The sequence below is a fragment of the Pleurodeles waltl genome, chromosome 11 (assembly GCF_031143425.1).
Source record: "Pleurodeles waltl isolate 20211129_DDA chromosome 11, aPleWal1.hap1.20221129, whole genome shotgun sequence".
Taxonomy (NCBI): Eukaryota; Metazoa; Chordata; class Amphibia; order Caudata; family Salamandridae; genus Pleurodeles; species Pleurodeles waltl.
This window is the reverse complement of record NC_090450.1, coordinates 379,167,966-379,190,671: the sequence shown is the minus strand read 5'-3', so window position 1 is coordinate 379,190,671 and position 22,706 is coordinate 379,167,966. Positions and strand designations below refer to the sequence as shown.

At 47.7% G+C, this 22,706-nt stretch overlaps 1 protein-coding gene across 2 annotated transcripts in view; it reads left to right on the top strand.

Moving 5' to 3' along the window:
• Positions 1-22,706, top strand: part of YEATS2 (YEATS domain containing 2) — a 1,667,962-nt gene that overhangs the window by 1,439,742 nt on the left and 205,514 nt on the right. For both annotated transcript variants that reach the window (XM_069213699.1, XM_069213698.1), the window contains one exon: positions 15,686-15,887. In XM_069213699.1, coding sequence (XP_069069800.1) covers positions 15,686-15,887 — 202 coding nt within the window. The remainder of the gene's footprint in view (positions 1-15,685; positions 15,888-22,706) is intronic.

Sequence of the window (22,706 nt, the reverse complement as noted above, 5' to 3'; positions counted from 1 at the left end):
TAGTTCAGCCTAAGCTGCTTTGCCATAGCTACCTTCTATCAGCCTAAGCTGCTAGAAACACCTCTTCTACACTAATAAGAGATAACTGGACCTGGCACATGGTGTAAGTACCTCTGGGAGCCACTACAAGCCAGGCCAGCCTCCTACACAGGGTTACTCCATTTCTTGGCTGGAAACCCTGCCACCCATGCAACCATCCCTAGACCAGCTGCCGTATGACCACCTCTCTATGCTTCTTCAGGAAGTTCAGGCTCTTTTGGCCAATAAGGGCCATCAAGAGGTTGCCGGCATCAGAAGTAGGCTGTGGTTGCCATTCCTGCTACTTTCGGGTGCCCAAGAAGGATAGAGCCCTCTGCCTTATTTTAGACATGTATGCCCTCAATTTCTTCCTGAAGAAGGAAAATTTCAAGATGCTCAAGTTAGCTCAGGTTATGCCTGGACTAGACTCTGGAGACTCCTGCTTCCACATTCCCATGCTGCCTGCCCACAGGCGCTGCCTGCGGTTCACGGTTGGCCACGAGCATTATCAGTCCACTGTGTTCCCCTTTGGCCTTACCAGTGCCCCTTCTGTGTTCACCATGGTGATGGCAGTGGTTGCAGCACATCTGCAGAAGTTAGGGGTTCCAGTCTTCTACCTCGATGATTGGCTGTTGAAGGCGGCCTCACCCCAGGGCAGTCATTTCCCACCTCCAGACTGTGGCAAACCTCCTGCATTCACTGGCGTTAATTATCAACATGCTGAAGTCACCCCTGACTCCCTCTCAGACACTCAGTTTCGTTCAAGCTGTTCTGGATACAGTGCAGTTTGAAGCTTATCCTCTGGAACAGCCCTTCTTGTTTACTGTGCTCCCTTTTGGCCTTAACAGCACCCCTCGGATGCTCACCAAGGTGATAGTGGTTGCAGCAGACCTGTGGAGGTTGGGGTTTCAAATCTTCCCCTAACTTGCCAATTGGCTGTTAAAGGCGGGATTGCCTCAGGCAGTCATGTCCCACCTGCAGACTATAGCGGACCTACTGCATTTACTGAGGTTCACTGTAAACATGTCGAAGTCACACCTCACCCCCTCCCAGATGCTCTCTTTTATTCTGAGCTGTTCTGGATAGAATACAGTTTCTGGACGATCCACCAGAACGGCAAATCCAGGATATTCAGGCTATATTTCCGATGTTTCAGTCTCTATCCTGGATTACAGCAAGACTGACTGAGGCTGTTGGGCCTCATGGCCGCCTTCATCCTGCTGGTAACACATGCCCGCTGGCAATTGTTGGCTCTGCAATGGGACCTGAATTCCCAGTGGGTGCAGCATCAGGAGAATCCCCTCAATATGGTCCAGATATCAGAGGGAGCTGCAAAAGACCTGCAGACCTCTATCCTTTACACATCCAGAGTTGACTGTAGTGATAGATGCATCACTCCTGTGCTGAAGCAGTCGTCTGGGAGAGGTGGCCATCAGAGGTCTCTGGTCTGCAGTGGACTCTCAGCTCCACATAAATCAGTTGGAGCAGAGAGCTATATGACTGGCATTGAAAGCCTTTTTTCCTTACATCAAGGGAAGGATAGTTCAGGTGTTCACGGACTACACCACCGCTGTAAGAAGCTGGCTCTTTATATAGTGTACTAAAAACGAAGTACACTTTGAAGAGAGTCCAGAGGATCCCCAATTGGTATAGCAGAGGCAAAATTAGATAGGACTAATGCTCTATTTATGATAGTGTGGGTGAGCAGTTAGGCTTATCAGACGGTAGTGCTAAGGATTTGTTGTACTCAGAGAAGCAATAAATGAGACACACCCTCAAAGAATAAATCTGAGACCAATTCAGAAAAATAATTATTTTTTTATGTTTCAAACCCAAGAACTACGTAATCAGGTAAGTAGACTTTTGAGCATAAATACTTAGCAGTTTAAAAAATAGGGACAGTGCAATTTTTAGAGTTTTCTCAATGTTATCCTGTAGAGGAAAAACAATGTTCAGCATTCACAGGGTTAACGACAACTTTACGAAGCCAGTCTCGGGGAGTTAAGGTAAGTAATGGGCACTGATCAGAACCACACCAATTGGTCACACTGGCTGTTACTGGGGCAGCCAGGTGCAGAGGTGCAGTAAGGCGTCGGGTGCACAATGGTTTTCTATGGGAGTTTGGTCCTGTGAAAGCAGGCTGCAGGCTCTGGCTGTAAAGCCAGTTGGGGACAACAAACAGATAGGTAGAAGACTTGGGGTGCCCACGGACGTAGGTGCACCTTTGGTCTTCTTCTCCTGAGCCCAGGGGCGACGGACGCAGGGGTGTATTTAGGGGTTGGGTTGTCAGGTCCACAAGCATTTATGGTCAGCGGTTCCTGTGTGTTGAGGCTCTGTGGAGGGGGGGGGATAAGGGGGCGAGGACTGGGGGCATGGGTCAGTCGGGGACCCAGGATAGACTCAAGCTCTTAGAAGCCTGCAGCCGTCGTTGGCACTGATGACCCACCTCAGCTGTGCAGAGGCTGCAGGCATCTTGGAAGAGTCTAAGATGGGTGAGACCACACTGGATTCAGTCTCTGGGCAGCTGGAGACCCATGTTGGCACAGTCAGTTGGCTTCACCTTGGATCCTGAATGTCAGACGCAGTGGTCACTTCTGGTGTCAGGTTTCTGGGGTTCCAGCAGCTGCAGTCTTTTCTTTGAAGTTTCTTGTAGCAGGGCAAGTCCGGTGCCCACAAGACATATGAGTCATTATTGAAGGCTAGATGAGTTGGCTTCTTGTACAGGATCCTTCAAGGTCAGCAGGAAGGCCTGAGGGGCTGGTTCCAAGTCAGTTGCCTTTTATTTTCCTCTTCTGCAGGTGCAACACTTCTTTGCCCGGGTCTTCTTAGGTTGTCGAAATCTGAGTTCTAGGGTTCAGGAGTTCCACCTAAATACTCAATTTAGGGGCATTAGAGGGAGTGCCAGATGGTAGCCAATGGGCTGGCCACCTTTAGGGCGACTACACACTTCTTATGACCACTTGCGCTCGGAAGTGAGCATAACCCTCACCCTAGTGGCCTAATTCCTTCCAAACAAGATTGAGGAATTTAAAAAGTAGTGTCCACTTCAGCTCGTCCACCTTAGGGGTGGGACTGGCATAAAGTGGGCACTCCCCCTAATGTAAGTAATTTTCCTGCCTGTGCTACTGTGAAAAGTGGGGTCAGGGCAGGGGGGGGGGGGTTGCTTATCTCCACCATCTGGAGAGACCCGGGTCGCATTACAAAGGCGCAAGGCCTTTGAAGCTCCTCACCTGGAATGTCCATCTTGCCTGAGAGAGGAGGTCATACACCTGCCCAGAGCATGCCTTTGTCTCAGACCCTCAAGAGCACTGGCTTTCACCTTTGGGGGGGAAGGAAACACATCTGTGGTGGCTGAGTTGGTCAGGTTTAGTCAGTCAACACACTAGTAGCTGGTAGGTTTTCAGGGGGCACCTCTAAGGTGCCCTATGAATGCATTTATTAAATAAATCCATCACTGGGGTTAGTGAGGGTTTATTATTCGGAGATGTTTGATACCAAGCATCCCAGGATTCAGAGAAGCCATCATGTAGCTGGGGAACTTGTAATGACCAGTGACCATCACATGCTTTTAAGATGGCTTCCCTGTGCACTTACTATGTCTCAGAATCAACAGAGACGTGGCAGGGGTATATCTGCTCATGCATTTATGCCCTGACTTCCCTGGCTTCACCCTGCCTTAAAGGTGACGTAAACCTGGCACATGCAGTGATTTGGGGGGGGGAACCTGGCACACAGGGGTGTGTGACAGGTTGTGTTTTCAATTTAGCCTGCACCAACACACGCAGTCTGCAATGGCAGCACCTTGTGGGTTAGGTGAGGAGTCCCTGACAGTGGCACAGTTGGTGCTGCATCCCTCGGAGACCTACTTTAGTACCCCAGTGTAGGAAGCTGGCTCTGTATATATATTATATCAAAATGAGTGTGCACAGAGTCCAGGGGTTCCCCAAGAGGCTTGACAGAGGCAATAATAGATAATACTAATGCTCTATTTTGTGATAGTGTGGTCGAACAGTTAGGCTTATCAGAGGGTAGTGTTAAGCATTTGTTGTACACACACAAGCAATAAGTGAAAACACGCATTCAGTGACTTAACTCTAGGCCCATAGGTTTTTATATAGAAAAATATTATTTTGTTGATTTATTTCTAGAACCACAAGATTAATTTAGCAGGTAAGTACATTAAATGAAAGTTACTTTACACAGTAATACTTAGAACTTTGAATGGAATCAACAATGTGCACAGTTTTCTTTAAAATGGCAAAATGCTATTTTAAAAGTGGATACTGCAATTTTCAACAGTTCCTGGGGGAGGTAAGTAAAGTACATTTTTGGAGGTAAGTAACAAACTTACGGGTTTACTCTCTGGAGCATAGGTTGCCCACGTTTGGGGGTTCTAGATAACCCCAAACACCCAGCACCAGCAACACCGGGCAGTTAGGTGCAGAGAACAAACAGGAGCCAAAATAATGTGGGCCCCTATGGAGACAGGGGGGGTACTCCAGTTCCGGTCTGCTTGCGGGTAAGTACCTGTGTTGTCAATGGGTAGACCAGGGGGGTTTGGAAGAGTACTGGAGGGGACCCAAGTAGGCACAAAAACCACACCCTCAGCAGCAAGGGGCAGCTGGGTGCACTTTGCCAACAGGGTGTCGGGTTCTTAATAGAAGTCTTTGGAGGGAATTGGGGGTCACTTAGGTGCTGCAGGCAGGGAACAGAGGGGCCTCTCAGGCAAGCCACCGACTGGGCAAGGGTGAGGACCGCCTGCTGTCCGTTGCTTCACCAGGCGTCGGATGTCTGCGTCCCGGGCAGTCGCGGTCAGGGGGGTCCTCGGGGTCTACTCTGTAGGCATCGTCGTTGGGGTGCAGAGACTTCAGCCCAGGGTGGACACGTCGTCTGAGTCACCTGGGATCCTCTCTGGATAGTTGGTTTCTCTGGACACGTGCCGGCGGCATCGAGTGCAGAGTAGTTAATCTCATGCTTCTGGAGTGAAGTGAGAGTCCCTTTAAAGTTGGTTTCTTGGCTGTCTTTTTGGACGGTTACACTGTCCACAGTCGTTTCTTGGTCCTCTGTGATGCAGGCAGTCCCCTGGTGGCTTTTCAGGGGTTGCTGGTCCTGCTGAACGAGTTGCTTCTTTTCTTGCAGCTTTTCGAAGCAGGAGACGGGCCGGTAGGGCTGGGGTTGAGTCAGTTGTTATCTCCTTGTCTTCTCTACTGTGTTTTCAGCTCAGCAGTCCTTCTTTCTTCAGGACGTCAGGAATCTGAAGAGCTGGGTTCAGGGTTGCCCCTAAATACTAAATTTAGGGGTTTGTTAGGGTCAGAGTTCAGTAGCCAATGGCTACTGTCCCTGAGGGTGGCTAAACCCACCTTGTGCCCACTCCCTCTGGGGAGGGGGGCCACATCCCTATCCCTATTGGTCCTAATCTTCCAAAGCAAGGTGGAGGATTTCATAAGGAGGGGGGTCACTTCAGCCCTGGACACCTTAGGTTTGGTCCTAGCTGAGGGGGTGACTCCTTGTTTTTCTCATTATCCCTGTGGACTTGCCGTGGTGTGGGGGCTCGTCCGAGGGGGCGTGCACCTCCACTAGCTGGAGTGCCCTGGGGCACTAACACCAGGCTTGAGCCTTTGAGGCTCACTGCCAGGTGTTACAGTTCCTGCAGGGGGAGATGTGAAGCACCTCCACCCTGGACAGGCTTTGTTTCTGACCACAGAGTACACAAAGGCACTCACCCCATGTGGTCAGAAACTCGTCTGGAAGTGGCAGGCTGTCACAGACCAGTCAGCCTGTTGGGCTTACATACAGGGCATCTCTAAAATGCCCTCTGTGCGCATTTTTCAATAAATCCCACACTGCTATTAGTGTGGGTTTATTGTGCTGAGAGGTTTGATACCAAATTGCCCAGTATTCAGAGTATCCATTATGGTGCTGTGGAGTTAGTAATGACAAACCCCTAAACCATATACTCAGTATGGCTACCCTGCACTAAGTCTAAGAATTGACTTAGACACTGTAGGGGCATAGTGCTCATGCAGCTATGCCCTCACCCGTGGTATAGTGCACCCTGCCTTGGGGCTGTAAGGCCTGCTAGAGGGATGATTTACCTATGTCACAGCCAGTGGTTTGTGGGCATGGCACTCTGAGGGGAGTGCCATGTTGGCTTTGTCTTTTCTCCCCACTAACACACACAAGCTGCAAAGCAGTGTGCATGTACTGAATGAGGGGTCTATGAGGGTGGCATAGTACATGCTGCAACCCTTAGGGACCTTCCCTGGCCACAGGGCCCTTGGTACCAGGGGTACCTTTTACAGGGGACTTAACTTTGTGCCAGGGCAGTGCCAATTGTGGAAACAAAGGTACAGTTTTAGGGAAAGAACACTGGTACTGGGGCCTGGTTAGTGGGGTCCCAGCACACTTCCAATCAAAGCTGGCATCAACACTAGGCGAAAAGTGGGGGGTGACCATGCCAACAGTGGCATTTTCCTACACCCAGGCCCTACGTACCAGGGGTACCATTTAGTAGGGACTTACAGCATTAGCTAAAGAGTAAAGAGTTTGCCAAGTGTACAAATCAACTGTGCCGTTTTGGAGAAAGATCTAGCAGTGGGGACCTGATTAGCAGGGACCCAGTGCACTAACAGTCAAAGCCACATCAGAAAACAGGCAGAAAGTGGGGGCTAACCATGTCAAAAAGGGTGCCTTCCTACAACTGCCATGTGCTATTGCAACAAGCATAACTGGGTGGCGTTGCGGACCCTGTGTCAAGAGCCCTGCGTCTCTGGACATGGCTAGAATGCCAAGGCATTTCCCTGGTAGTTCAACACATGGCGGGCTGTCTGAACGCCAGAGCAGACAAACTCAGCTGTCAGGGTCTAGCGGATCATGAATGACGGCTCCATCTGGAGGTGGTGAAAGGTCTCTTCACAGATGGAGGATAAACTTGGTTAGATCTATTTGCCACCATTGAGAACGCATACTTTCAGCATTTTTTATTACTGGAGTTTCCAAGACAACACTCGCTTGGAGACGCTGTTCATCTTGAGTGGAGCTCAAACCTCCTGTACGCCTTTCTGCGGATACTATTTCCTCCCAGAGTTCTCGAGAAGATCAGGAACAACTAGCCCCAAGTCATTCTTGTGGCCCTATATTGGCCACAGAAATATGGTATTTCAAACTCCTGAGCATGACCATTGGTCCTTGGGTCAGGGGACCCCTTCAGGAGGATCTATTATGACAGCTACAGGGTAGGGTCCTGTGCTCTGCCTTCATGCATGGAGATTGAGCGGTGGCAGTTGAGAGTCTTTAACTTTCCTCCAGAAGTCAGTGATGTCATTCTGCATGCCAGGCATCTCTAAGCCAAGACAGTATATGCCTGCATTTGGGACAAATTTGTGGCTTGGTGTGCTACCAAAATGTTTTATCTCTTTTCTGCACCTTTGTCTGAAGTTTTGTTATTTGTTCTCTCATTAGCCCAGCAAGAGTTGGCTTTGGGCACTGTTAAAAGGGTACCTTTTGGCCATATTGGCGTTCTTGTGGTTGCTGGAACAACCCTCCCTGTTTAAGCCCCCTGTTGTGACTCGTTTTCTAAAAGGGCTACAACACATGTTCCCTCCAACAGCCTTCATAATACCCCAGTGGAAGTTGAATCTTCTTCTGACATGCTAGATGTGCTTGCCTTTCAGGCCTGTGCAAAAGTGCCCTCTACGTCTGCTGGCCAACAAAACTGTATTCTTAGTCGTGATTATATCGACCAGAAGGGTTAGTGATCTTCAGGCACTCATTGTGCACTCTACTTAAACAACTTTGTTCCCAAATAAAGAGGTTGTGAGAACACGTACCTCTATTCTACAGAAACTGGTGACTCCTTCTGATGTACGCCAGACCATCACACTGCTGACCTTCTTTGCTCCAACTCACCCTCCAAAGAAGAGGAGAGACTCCACTGCCTGGACCAAAAAAAAGAACCTCGTTCTACATTGGTTGTACCAAAGACTTCATGGTCGATGATAAATAGTTCATTGGGTTCGCTTGGGGCAAAGAAAGGAAGGGCTGTTCAGACAAGGACCATCACAAGATGGATTGTGCTGTGCATTAAAATCTGCTATGCACTGGCCAAGAAGCAACCCCCTGAGCCCTAGTATGCTCACTCCACCAGAGCAAAAACGGTGACTACTGCCTTAGCTTGTGGAGTCCCGGTGTTGGACATCTGTCAGGCTGCAACGTTGGCATCTCAACACATGATTACCAAACACTACTGACTGGATGGTCTGGTACATCATGACAGGCAGTTTGCCGGTTCGGTCCTCCAGGACGTCCTGGTCTAAATTGGTTTGCAGACCCACTGTCCTCCAATTAGGCTGCCGCTACAGTATTATCTTCTGTCACAGCATTAAGGCAGGTATAGGAGAGTGCCCCTTTTGGCATGGTTACCCCTCCACGTTTTGCCTGATATTGATGCTAACTTAACTGAGTGTGTGGTGGGATCCAGCTAACCAGGCTCCAGCACCAGTGTTCTTTCCCTAAAGTCCCTAAGGGTTGCAGCATGTATTGTGCCAACCTAAAGTGTCGTAGTTTGACTCCTGTTCTAGGCAAGACTGCTGATTTATGGATGACAGTACTTATGTCTGTAGGCAACTAGGCCAATCCTACAACAAATCGCAACTGTTGTCCCAACCCTCCCAGCTCACAAGCAGCACCTCACCAAAAACCCAAACAGTAGGAGGTGATTTGTGGCAGTCTTTATGCATGGACTCGAGTGTGACATCTCAGGGAGTGTCGTGATTAAACAGAGATTACCCCTTTCTCACATGAACAACATATCTCAATCAAACACAGGCAGTGAAGAAAATACAGTAAGGTTTCAATAGGTTTTATTTAACAAAACACAAAAAGTCTTGTGCTGCAGGATGAGAACACTGCATGTCTTTTGGGCCACTATACCCACTCTCTGTGGGATTCGGTCGCGCAAGTTCTGCCACAGATACCTGAGGACACCCGTGCTATTGTCTCCCAGGCTGTGACCGATGGTAGAGATGCGGCGAAGTTCACGATCAGATGTGGGCTGGACACGTCCGACTCTCTAGGCAGATCGGTTGCGACGATGGTGGCCTTGAGGCACCACACCTGGTTGCGTACATCTGTTTTTTCGGGGAATGTCCAACAGACCCTTATGAACATGCCTTTTAATGGCTTCCGTCTCTTTGGAGACAAGGCAGACTCGGCTTTGGAGAGGTTCAAGGAGTCCCATGCTACGACTCGGTCCCTTGGCCTTTCCACTTCCCCTCGCCGATAACAGTCTGCATTTCACCCCTTTGCTGGCAAAGGAAGGGGCTCCCTGTCGCGTCCCCATCCCAGCGACTGTGCCACCCATGCTGTTAAGCCGCTGTGGGGCCAGGGATGGAGAATCCATTGGGGGGATAGGACAGGGAACCAGAAGTTTGCCCAGTCCACCCGTCCCCCCGCTGCAGCCTCCAAACCCTCCTAGTCCGTCCCCTTACTCCGGTCCAGTTGGCGGCAGTATTCGCCATCACCTGCCCCACTGGGAATCCATCACTACAGACAGGTGGGTTTCGCAGATAGTTCGTAAGGGCTACTCCCTCCCCTTCAAATCTGCCCTCAATTACTTCCTCAAGAAGGAGAAATTAATAATGTTCACTCTGGCTCAGGTCCTGTCTGCCTTGGACTCAGGAGACTGGATGGTAGTGTTGGACGTGCAGGACGCCTATTTCCACATTCCCATCCTGCCTGCCCACAGACGTTACCTACGATTCGTGGTAGATCATGAGCACTTTATTTACCGTGCTCCCCTTCGGCCTTCCCAGCGCCCCTCGGGTGTTCGCGAAAGTGATGGTGGTGGTTGCAGCTAATCTGTGCAGGTTTGGGATTTTCAGTCTTCCCCTACCTCAACGACTGACTGTTGAAGCCAGACTCAACGCAAAAAGTAATCTCCCACCTTCAGACTATAGTGAGCCTTCGCACACGCTGGGGTTCACTATAAACTTGCCGAAGTCACACCTGACTCCCTCTCAGACGCTCCCTTTCTTCAGAGCTGTTCTGGACTCGGTGCAGTTTCAGGCTTATCCTCCCGGAAAGCGAGTAAAAGATTTTCAGGCTATGATTCCGATCTGTCAGCCTTTGTCTTGGGTTTCTGTGAGACTGACTCTGAGGCTGCTGGGCCTCTTGCATCCTGCTAGTGACACATGCCAGGTGGCATATGTGGGCTCTGCAGTGGGACTTGAAGTTCCATTGGGCGCAGCATCAGAGAAATCTCTCTGCCATGGTCCAGATCTCAGGGGGGACTGCAAAAGACCGGCAGTGGTGGCTTTTGAATCCACATTGGGTCCACGGCAGATCCCGCTCCTTTCCCCAGCCAGATCTATCAATGGTGACAGATGCATCACTTCTGGGTTGGGGCGGCCAGATGGGAGAGGCGGAGAACAGAGGCCTCTGGTCTCTGCCGGAGTCTGGGCTCCATGTCAGTCTTCCAGAGCTCAGGGCGATCAGGCTTGCATTGAAAGCATGTCTTCCCTCTCTCAAAGGGAAAGTAGTGCAAGCGTTCACGGACAAGACTACCTCAATGTGGTACATCAACACACAGGACAGAGTAGGGTCCTGGACCCTTTGTCATGAGGCACTACACCTCTGGACATGGCTGTTACATCAGGACATTACCCTGGTGGATCAACATATGGCGGGCTCTCTGAACCCCAGAGCAGACTAATTCATCCGTCGATGCATGCCTGATCACGAATGGCATCTCCACCTGGAGTTGGTGCAAGGTCTCGTTCAGCAGTGGGGAGAGCCTTGGTTAGATCTGATCGCCTCTGCAGAGCAATGTCAGCTGTTTTGCGCGTTGGAGTTTCCAAGGCGGCACTCGCTTGGAGACGCTTTTCGTCTCAAGTGGAACTCCGGCCTCCTTTACGCCTAAACCACCACAAGTTATCTTGGTGGCTTCGGACTGGGCACGGGGAGGGTATGGTATCCTGAGCTATTGAGCATGGCCACAGATCCTCTACTCAGACTGCCTTTTCAGGAGGATCTTCTGTCGCAGCAGCAGGGGACGGTTCTCCACCCGAACCTGTCCAATCTCCACCTTCATGCGTGGAGATTGAGCAGCAGCAGTTAGTGGCTTTTGATCTTCAACCCAAAGTCTGTGATGTAATCTTGGCAGCCAGGTGTCCCTCCACCAAAGCAGTATGCGCCTGTCATTGGCATAAATTTGTGGCATGTTGTACCAACAAATCTGTTGATTCTCTCTCTGCTCCTCTTTCTGAGGTTCTTTTGTTTATTCTTTCTTTAGTCCAACAGGGCTATGCTAGGGGCACCCTTGAAGGGTATTTTCAACTATTTCGTCTTTTCTTAGGCTACCTGATCAGCCCTCACTCTTTAAATCTCTTATTGTCAATCGATTCCTTAAAAGTCTTACCAATTTATTTCCTCCCACTCCATTTATCATGCCTCTGTGGGACCTCAATCTTGTCCTTACTTACTTAATGTCTACTCCCTTTGAGCTGATGCACAATTTCCCTTTTCAGCTCCTCACTTTCAAGACTGTCTTTTTTGTGGCCATCACTTCTGCTCGCAGTCAGTGAGCTTCAAGATCTTTCTTCCAAGACCACATACTTGTCTGTGCACCCTAACAAAGTGGTGTTGCGCACTAAGGCTTCCTTCCATCCCAAGATTGTTAGGCCTTTTCATGTAGGCCAGTCCATCACCTCGCCTACTTTTTAAGTACCGCCTCATCCTTCTCATGAGGAGGAGAGACTCCACCATCGGGACCCAAAAAGAGCATTGGTGTTCTATCTAAATCGTACTAAAGATTTCCGGGTGGATGATCAACTCTTTGTTAAATATGTGGGTGCGAAGGAAAGGAAGGCGGTACAAAAATGTACCATCTCTCAATGCGCACTTCTTTGCATCAAGATGCGCTATGCTTTTGCCAAGAAGCAACCCAGTGAGGGCCTGTGCGCTCATTCCACCAGAGCAACTGCTGCTTCCATTGCATTAGCACAAGGAGTTCCTGTGGATATCTGCCAGGCAGCTACGTGGGCATCCCTGCACACTTTTGCTAAACATTACTGCCTGGACAGTCCGGTCTGTCAGGACGGCTACTTTGGTCGTTCGATCCTGCAGGACTTTCTAGTATGATCTTGGTTCGCAGCCCACCTCCAAGGATGGCATTGCTTGGGTATCTATTCTAAGGTAAGGAATCTGCAACTAGAAATCTTTATCAGATGTACAAATTACTTACCTTCGGTAACGAAATAACTGGTAGAGATGTATTCTAGTTACAGATTCCTGCCCACGCATCCTCCCCGCTTGTGACTGATTTCTAGGGACAGGGATTCCCCATTCAGGTTCTTAGATCTGGTGCACCAATCTCAGTGTTCTTAGCAGCTCTGTGCTTTGGTGTGGAAAGTTGTTGAAAGAAACTAACGTCACTGCACTGAGGCGGCCTCTATGTACTACTCCCAACACCACCTACCGGCGCACAAGGGTATTGCTCGAACAAAAAAGTCTCCGGATCCAGTCTGACGCCTGGGCGCAAATTCTAAGGTAAGGAATCTGCAACTATAATATGTCTCTACCAGATATTGCGTTACCAAAAGTAAGCCACTTGTACTTTAGTGACACAAATACCCAAAGGTTCTAGATGCAACCCTCCCAGAGGAGGTAAGTAACACACTAAATATAAACACTAGATATCAGGAATAGGCATAGAAAGTGATAGAAAACGGTGCAAATGCAGTTAGACAATAGTGACCCTAGGGGAGCTTAAACCATATACTAAAAAAAATGGAATGCGAACACAGCATTCCCACCCAGGTAAGTGGAATGTGTAGAGAGGAGCTAGGGGTACTACGAAACCCCAAAGGTAAGTACCATAGTGTCTCCTAGCGACCAGGGGAAAAGGAGTAAGTTTGTGGATTTTTCCCAAACCACCCAAAAGGAAGGAAAAGAAGAAAATGCAACACCCAGACAAGATTGCAAGAAACCAGCGGTGGATTCCTAAAGGAGACCTGTGGAAGATGGGGACTGAGGGCAGTAGTCACAAAAGAGTCCAGGAGGAGTAGGACCTACTACCCACCCAGCTGTAGATGCAGGAGTTGGTCGACGGTGATGTGAAGAAGGTCAGCACTGGAGTCAGTGAAGTGTTCCTGAGGGATGCAGGCGACGTCCCACGCTGAATGAAGATTTACAGTCGGGTTCTGGTGCAGAAATTCCACCAACAAATTTTGGCAAATTGGTGGAAAGTGGACCAGCAAGGCCCAGGAGTGCTCAACCCAGGAGAGAGAGTAACAGGTTACCCTCAGTGACACAGAGAGCTCAAAGGAGCGGAGGCAGCGCCCACAGGAGCCCCACAGGATGGGGACATAGGAGTCGCAGAAGAGCCCATGCAGCACAACTGAAAAAGGGGTCCCACACCGCAGAAGAACCACGCACAGGGCTGTGTGTCACAGGAAGTAGTGCTGGGGGCTGGAGCTACACGTAGCATGAAGATCCCATGGAGGAGATGCAAATAAGTCTTGGCAGCTCCAAGAACCGCAGTGGACAGGGGTACTGTCCTGCGTGGGAAGGCAAGGGCTTAACTCCCCCAAAGTTGGACAGCTGGCAGAGAGAACCGAAAGGACTACTCCAGACCACCACCTGTGATGCAGGATCGACGCTGCTCAGGGTGAGAGAAGTTCCACGCAGCCAATCGTCGTTGCAGTAGGTGCCTGCAGATGCAGGGGAGTGACTCCTTCACTCCAAGGGAGATTCCTTCTTCCTTCTCATGCAGACTGAAGACTTGCCACCCTCAGAGAATGCACAGCCGGGGAAATATTACAAAAGCTGGAAGGAGGCATGGAAACAATGTTGCAAGAAGAGTCTTCTTCGTGGATACAGATTGTTGGTTCCCGGAGGATCCAGTTGCGTTTCCAGTGGCTAGAAGTCAAAGTGAGGTTGCAGAGGATCCTGCTGGAATCTTGCAAGCCAAATCTGAGGATCCACTCGAGAGAGACCCTAAAGAGCCCTGAAAGGGTGATTGGTCACCTAGCCATGTGAGCGCCTATCAGGAGCGGACTCTGACGTCACCTGCCTGGCCACTCAGATGCTCCCAAAGGTCCCTGCAACCTTGGATTCAAGATAGCAGAACCCAGGGACCCTCTGAAGGAGCTCTGAACACTACCCCTGGGGTTGTGATGGACGGGGGAGTTGTCACTCCACTTTCCATTGTCCAGTTTCACACCAGAGTAGGGACTGGGGGTTCCTGAACCGGTGTAGACTGGTTTATGCATGGAGTACACCAAATGTGCCCTTCAAAGCATACCAGTGGCTTGGGGAGGCTACCTCTCCCAAGCCTTTTAACACCTATTGCCCCCCCTTTCACAAAGGAAATCCTTTGCTCTGCTTTTCTGGGCTTGAACTGTTCAGCAGCTTGGTCTGCCTGGGAAACCCTTGAAGACTGGTTGGAGAACTGCTGGGGGTCCTCTAAGGAGCCCCCAGAGTGCATGGAATCACACTTCCAATATTGGCAACAGTATTGGAGTATGATTCCGACATGTTTGATATGAAACAAACCTATGTTCAGAGTTACCATTATGTAGCTTGACATAGGTAGTGACCTATGGCCAGTACACACACAAAATGACGTCCTCACACTCACAAAGTCCATGAAAATGGCCCCGGAGTTTGTGGGGGCACCTCTGCTAGTGCAGGGGTGCCCTCACACACAGGTACCTGCACCCTGCCCTCTGGGCTACGAGGGCCTGCCTTAGGGGTGACTTACAGTGACCTGTGTTGAAAAAGGGTGCATGCACCCTTCCACGCAGGCTGCATTGGCAGGCCTGCAGAACTCTTTGCATGGACTCCCCATGGGTGGCATAGTCCATGCTGCAGCCCATTGGGATCTCCTGGTACCCCAATGCCCTGGGTACCTAGGTACCATATGCTAGGGACTTATATGGAGGCACCAGTGTGCCAAATGTTGGGTGTAAAAACCAAGTTATAAGAGAGAGAGCATAATCACTAGGGTCCTGGTTAGAAGGATCCCAGTGAACACAGTCAAACACACTGACAACAGGCAGACAAACGGGGTAACCATGCCAAGAAAGAGGGTACTTTCCTACAGTGAGGCATCTGCAGTTACAGTATCCACCGGAAAGAACCTTACTGAAGATAAGTAACATGCTCATTGTGTTAAGGGTTTGTGGGTAACACCTCAAATACTACCATAATGTCACTGTAATTGCACCTATGCCTTTAAAATGACAAAATAACCAAAATGGAATGGCATTCTGAGTAGTGACACATGCCCAATTTGACTTGGAGTCTTCAGACATCCACTGTTCAATCACCCCTGCAGTCTAAAGTGATGAATATCAGTGAAAGATGTGTGGAGAACCTCATCTCAGCTGTCTCCCTATTTTTCCTTGATGCAGTTTTGCCATCTTTTGCTACTTTTTCATTGATGACAAATGAAGTAATTGGTAAAGGCTAGGATTTAGCAAAGAGTTTATTCTTATTGCTTGGAAGTACACTTCATCCATTTAGTGAATTTGAGAGCCAGTTTAAACACCTAATCATGTGAGTCACAATGACTTAGATTTATTTTATGTGATTTACAGACAAGTGTCATGGTTCTTCACATTTGTATAGTTTAAATCAGATGATAATGCACAATTTCTTTTTGCAGTGGCAACGAGCTGTGAGGGTGAGAAAAACACTGCATGATGTTGCTGAGAAGAACCACAAATTCAACAGTGTCAGTCTACTAACAACAAAGCACGTTTTGTATTGGTGTCGCCATCATGGTTACACACCACCAGACTTGGAAAGTTTAAGAGACAAAGAGGAGTCCATTGAAGACGTTCTCACACAAATAGACAGTGAGCCAGGTAAGCATATTCAACAAGTTGAAGCAGATTCCAAAATGAAGTACTGCCAGGTTTAAAAAAAAAAATACTATTTCCGTTGGCTTTTCAGACATTTTGCATCTAAACGAAGGCTCAGGATGATGATGAGGATAATATTGATTTGCCAATTTTATGTACTTACCAAGGCAGTACGAAACATACAGCTCTGTAAAGAGGGCTTCTGATGAGTAACGTAAAATTATGCGTCAAACCACAAGTAGACTTCATCAAGAAAAGTATCTTTCTAAAATGCTTACAGTTGGTGATTGTCAGTAATTCAGAAGTGATTAAAGAGAACTGTTTTTTTCTCTTTACTCGATTGACCCTTTAAAGCAATAGTCACATGCTGGCTGCAGCCTTCCTGGAGGCAGGTTTTGTTCCTCTCTCTGTATCGGAGCAAAAACAAGTTGAGTTCCAGTTTTGGAGGCATCCTCAGTACTGTGAAAAGAGAAAGATCTGTGTCGGAGGTTGACAAAGACTGTGTAGGACTCCTTCATAAACAAAATGGTTGGAGTCTAACTTCTCATTTATGCTAGCCTGAATTTCAGAACCCCCTTTACCCCATCAAATTAGTTTTTTCGGGTACTTCCGTAATGAGAATAGCATTGACTAGGCTGCAGGGACCCAATTCTCATTTCATTTGGCAAACATGATGCTTGTAAAATCTATTTCTAAATGACATTGTTCGTGCAGATTCTTTACATCAGCCTACTTCCCATGGGTCAGACTGGATCATGAATTTTTATAAGAAAGCTGGTGATGTCTTCAAATGAGGGATCTGCAGCCTCTAAGGTCTTTCTTCGGTGTTTATTTTGAACACTTTTTCAATAATTTTTTCTTCAATTGAAGATATCTCCTCCTATATGTGTGGGCTTCAAACCCTGTGCTTACTGTTGCTGCAAACCCATTTCTTTGACAACCATACTTTTGGATGGCTTATGGTGGCTCCAAAAATCGCCTTTGCTCCCAAATAGCCCACTTTTGCGCCTCACCACTCAAGACCTTTCTGGATAGAAAGGCAAATTTCTTCATGGCATAATTGAAAAGAGAGTCCAGATTTCTAAACCCTGAACGTTTTCCCACACTTACTTATGGAACTGCTGTCCCTGAAATTGGCCTAAGCAGCAAAAGAAAGAGACAAACACTCTTCTCATAACGGGAAGAAACCGTAAGGTCTAAGAAGACATTTTCTTCCTCAGACTGATTCCAACCCTGGAGCCTATCTGACACATATGCCCCAACACACACACATTGTGTTTCCTATGCACCACTAGAAAAAGTCATTTAAAAAGGACACTTTTTTGTGCCTTCTCATGCCTTTATGGTGCCTTTAATAGGCAACACCTGATTTATGGGCTTGGTGGGGGTGATCAAGCTCATCCTGAACAAGGTGTAATCAGAGCTACAGCTAGAAATCCAGGTTTGAACCCCCCCCTCCAATCAAACACCATTACATCGTTAGTACCGAAAATTTAGTTCATTAGGCAATAGAAGAAGCAACAGGTCGGGTACCCAAAAGCTATTTTTTTAGGGAATTTGACAGAGGTGGTGCATTGGTCTCTTAGTAAGTTGTGTAAAGGGAAATTGGATAAAGAGATGATGTAGGATTGGTTTCATCTATACGTCATAATGTTGTTGCATCCTGAGCAGGTGGGGTCAAGGCTGGAGCTTTAGCTCAATAGCTAGAGCTTGGGAAAAAGTTTCAAATCAAGGGCTTGATTTAGAGTTTGACAGACTAATTACTCCGCCACAATGTGACGGATTTCACACCAGCCATATTTCAATGTTCAAAGGCTATAATGGGATCGTAATACAGCGGACAGGATATCCGTCACCTTTTTCCCAATTGGTCCAACATTTAGCACTCTCTGTAAGTCCTCAGTAAAAGGTACCCCTGGTACCTAGGGTCTGGAGTACTCAAGAAGGTCCCCAAGGGCTGCAGCACGAATTGTGCTACCCTCGGGGACCTCTAACCAAATGCACACAGTACTGCCATTGCCGGCTGCGTGTATTGATGCAGACAAAAGTGAAAAGATGACCTGTCACACTTCCCTGTGTGCCTGGTCCTCAACTACTTCATGGGATATTTGTAAGTCACCCCACAAAAGGCCTACAGCCCTAAGGGAGGGTGCACTACATCACACGTGAGGCCATATCTTCAGGAGTGATAGACCCCTGCCATGTCTCTGTCAATTCTTAGACATATTAAGTAACAGGTAAGCCATTTTAAGTACATGTACTGGACACTGGTCAGTACGAGTTCCCCAGCTACATGATGGCTTCTCTGAACATAGGGATGTTTGGTATCTAACATCTCATATTAATAAACCACCACGGAATCCAGTGATATTTATTAAAACATGCACCCAGATGGCACCTTAGAGGTGCACCCTGAACACCTACCCAACCGCTAGTGTGTTGACTGACTAAACTAAACCAGCACAGCCACCCAACACAGATTTCTGACCTCCTGAGGGGAGAGCCAGCACTCTCGAATGCCAGGAACAAAGCCTGCTCTGTGCAGAGGTGTTACCACCTCTTTCAGGCAGGATGGACATTCCAGGGCAGAAAGCTTTAAAGGACCAGCCGCCTTTGTTATGCGACCCAGGTCTCTCCAGATGGCAGATAAGACCACCCTCCTGTCTTGACCCACATCTTGGCAGCAAGGCAGGTGGGAAAAGTAGTAAGATTACTCAAGCTTAACAGTTGACTGACTAGTCAGGATTTCTTGTGAGCCAGGTAGGGCTTCACAAGTTGCATCTTTAGAGTTCTTTCCTACTGAAGCACAATCTCCTGAACTCACTGGAACTTCGTCTAACAGTTGCCCACCTATTTTACACATCCTTCTTTTCCTTCTTTTCTTTTTTTGGGGGGCCTACTTGCACTCACTACAGGGGCAGCACCTCCAGAATCCTTAAAAGAGGGCTGGCACCACTGGACAAGCTCCTCTTTTGTCCTTTGACCAGCCTCTGGGAGGTCATTACCAAGGAGACAGTCAAGGGGGGTCTCTAATGACTACCTCCCTTCTCCAACTAAGAGACCCAGCTATTTCTAGGGGCACTAAAGCCACAGGCCTAACATTGACCTTCCGTGGGATAACACTTACCTCACCTGGGATATACTGGTGTGAGAGTGCCTGCCTGTAACGCACAACAGTGTGATAGGCACAGGTATCTTTCAGGGTAGTGGCTGGGATTCAGTTCACCAGAAGGCGGTGGCTTGGCCCTAATTTCCAGTTAAAGGCTAACAGTATGAAGAATCATCCCCTGTGGCTACACTGGCAAACCCTGGTGGTTTAATAGGGTTTGTTTTTAGGTCAAGAAGTGTCCTTGCTGCATTGCCCTGTCTGTTTGCAGTAAAAGCGCTAAGCCTTTGTGGCATCTCAGTTTGTACCCTAGTACCCACTTGAGTTTTGTGAGGTGCCTTGAGGCCCTCCCTCCTGAACATATTTTTGAGGGGGCCACAGAGGACTCCTTTTCTTTATTTTTTAGGGTTGTCTGCCTTTTTCTTTTGAGGGAGGATTCCTTGACAATTTCTTTTGGGTACCCCCGTCATGTTTCGTGTTGGACACCCTAGTACAAACCCAGTGGTCAGCAATCCTCCCCTGCTCTTGGGGAGAGCCTGGCCCCAGGTCCACCATGCATTGATTCAACTTCTCAGTAGTACAGTTACTTAATATTTCAATCAAGCTTTATTTCGGCACATGTACCATAAAAGCAACATTCCACGTTTTCAACATCCGAAATGTAGAAATCCCACGCCAGAAGTCTCTATCGGGAATAAGTATGGCTTGTTCACGTATCATTTTGAGAGTCTATACTAGGTGATGGACCAAACTTAGATTCTCAAATAAATAACACAAGATAATACTTGGGCAAATACATATAAAAGTTCACAGAACCTATGAATCTCCTCCCAATATTAAAAAGGTTTAATATAATAAAAACATGTATTCAGATCTAGAAATTGAAATAATAGCAATAGAAAACATCTTTGCTACCCTTAATTACATATTCCATAAATTTATGAAACCTGCTCTGTGCCGCCAGATAGCTGCAAAAAACTTTGCCACAGCACACACAAACAAGCCCATGGGTGTTTGTACTACAAATCCTAAGGGCCGAATGACGGTCTCTGATGCCCAATGTCTTACAAAGAGGTCTTATCCAAGGGGCCCTTTTTCATTTTAAATGCTGGACAGTAGAATAGAAGATGACTAATAGTTTCTCCAGTGTTACATCTCATCTGGCAAGAATTTGACGAGCTAATAGATTGCTTCCATCTAGCGGTAAGATCGCGCACTGGTAAGGATCCCAGTCTAAGTCTTAGATAAAGTGCACTTGCCACTGGCTGTGTAATAGTGTCTAAAAAATGCTCGAACTCATAGTGACACTTGAAAGATAAGAAGCTGTCTGTCATACTTCCCGACGGGACAGCAGCTAGCGTTAACATATGTAAATTTTCCCAGTATGCGTCCTTTAACATCTGGGGAGCATTTTATTTTGGAAGGTGCAAGGGTTCTGCCCAGTAGGACCCCAGCCAGAGTTTAAAAAAAAAAAAAAAAAAAAAAAGAACTTTTTACATACTTGCACCATGGGATTTTATCAACCTGAGGATCTCGGAAAAAGCGCTGTTAGCCATGTCCTATAAGGATCTAACGCTACTGAGGACCAAATCCGAATCCAATATTGCAAAGCTGCAAGAACCATAATTGAGTGCAGATGTAGGTCCATTCGGATGGGCAAGGTTGGAGAACTAGATGGAACTTTTAACAGGGCTTTAATAAAGAGATTTTCTGCTCTTCCTATATCTTGGAGCTTGACATTCCCCCAGAGCTCAGCGCCATATAAAATACCTGCTCTAGCTAGCACTTTATAAATATCCATTGCGGGTGTGGTGGAAAAGGTGGGCGTTTTAGCCGCAGATCTCAAAATGCCTCCTGTCTTTTGTTTCAGGGACATAACGGACTTTGACAGGTGTGATGTCCAGTTATGGGAGTTTTTTTGCCTAAATTTTGGGTCACCAAATATCATACATTTAGCTTTGGTGCAGTTTATTTGTAGGCCGTAGTCCCTAAAAAAAATCAGAGAATTTTTCCAAAAGCCTAGATAATCCAGAGGGAGTTTGGCATAAGAGCAGGGTGTCATCAGCAAACAGCAGGCATGGTGTCTTGATACCACCCAATTTTGGTGCATCATTTTGGGTATCAAGCAAATATGGGATATATGCATTTATAAAAAGCAAGAAAAGGGTTGGAGCTAACACACATCCTTGTCTAACACCTTTCTGCAGGGGAAACTCGACAGATAGCTTTGCCAGTGTAAGGTGGGGAAGGGATGGAGAGCTATCTGTGTACAGTTCTCTAATCAAATGCAGCAATGGACCCGGGACTCCAATTTTGGCCAAAGTCTCCCTTAACTTAGGACGGGAGACCAGGTCAAAAGCAGATCTAAGATCAACAAAGGCAACGAAGAGCCTGCCCCCCTCCAGGTCCACCACCTTCCATTTTATTGTGAGAAAGCAAAAGACCTGGTCCATCGTGGCTGTCCCCTGCCTAAAGCCCACCTGATAATGACTCAAGGCCCCATTTTCTTTAATCCAAATTCTAAGCCTTCCCAACACCTGAAAAGAAAAGATTTTTTGGAGGTTGTCTAGGAGGCTAATCTGTCTATAATTCCCCGTGGCCGATTTGTCCCCTTTTTTATGAATGGGGACAATTATTGCACCCTTCCACGAATGAGGAAGGATGTTGGTCTCCAAGATAGCATTTGAAACCTTATTAATATAAAGGCCCTATAATGTCAGGTCAGACTTCTATAAATCTGATGGAATCCCTTCTAATCCCGAAGCCTTCCCTAGTTTTTGTGCCCTAATAGCTGTCTCAGTTTCTTTTTTAGTGAAAGGTGCAATAGCACCTGCCCAATCAATCCCAGCCACAATTTCCTCCTCTGCACCCACTATAGAATCGAAATCCTGGCTGTAGAGTTTGGTAAAATAGGAGACCCATGTGTTTGGAGGAATATGGCCAAGGGCTCGAGTTTCTTCCTTCATTAGAGACTAGGGTCCAAAAACGCTTTGTATTTGAATCCCTGGCAGCTGCCAACAGTTCTTGCCATATGCTCCCTGGCCACTGCGCCTAGCTAAACTTGATTACATCTGCGTAATCACGCCTTGCCATTACTATAGCAGGTCTATCCCATAGTTTAAATGCTTCCAGAAGGGCAGTTTTGGCTCTCCTGCAAGCATTGTTGAACCATGGATTTGATTTAATTGGTCTGAGCCTCCCCTTACCTTGTTTACTCTAGTAAAAGAGCCTTCAAAGAAGCAAAAAACTCTGTGTGTTTAGCCATGGTCCGATCGGCAGGATAAGTATTCGGAACTGCGTACCTCAAAACCAGGTCAGACATTTGGGCTTGCAATGCGCCTTTGTTCTTAAAGGTCTCCCATCTTAATGCATGCTGGTTACTAGCCACCTCCAGGACGGACGGACGGACCTCTCTCGGCTTGCTTTGTTGGGTTGACCTCAACAAACCGCTTGTCCCACTCCAAAAAAGGGGGAAATGATCGCTGTAGGGATGATCTCCCCCTTTTACATCCTTTATCTCATGCCATATCCTGATATCAATAAGGAAATAATCAATCAAACTACTATAGGACCCTCTAGAGAACGTGGAACATGCTGGAATGTCCGAAGGAAAACGCCCGTTTTCTGGCCGTAGACCATGTGACAGCATTAACTCGATAACCTGCTGCACCCTCAGATTAGATTTGAACTGATTTGTCAGCGTATGAAAAGATGGA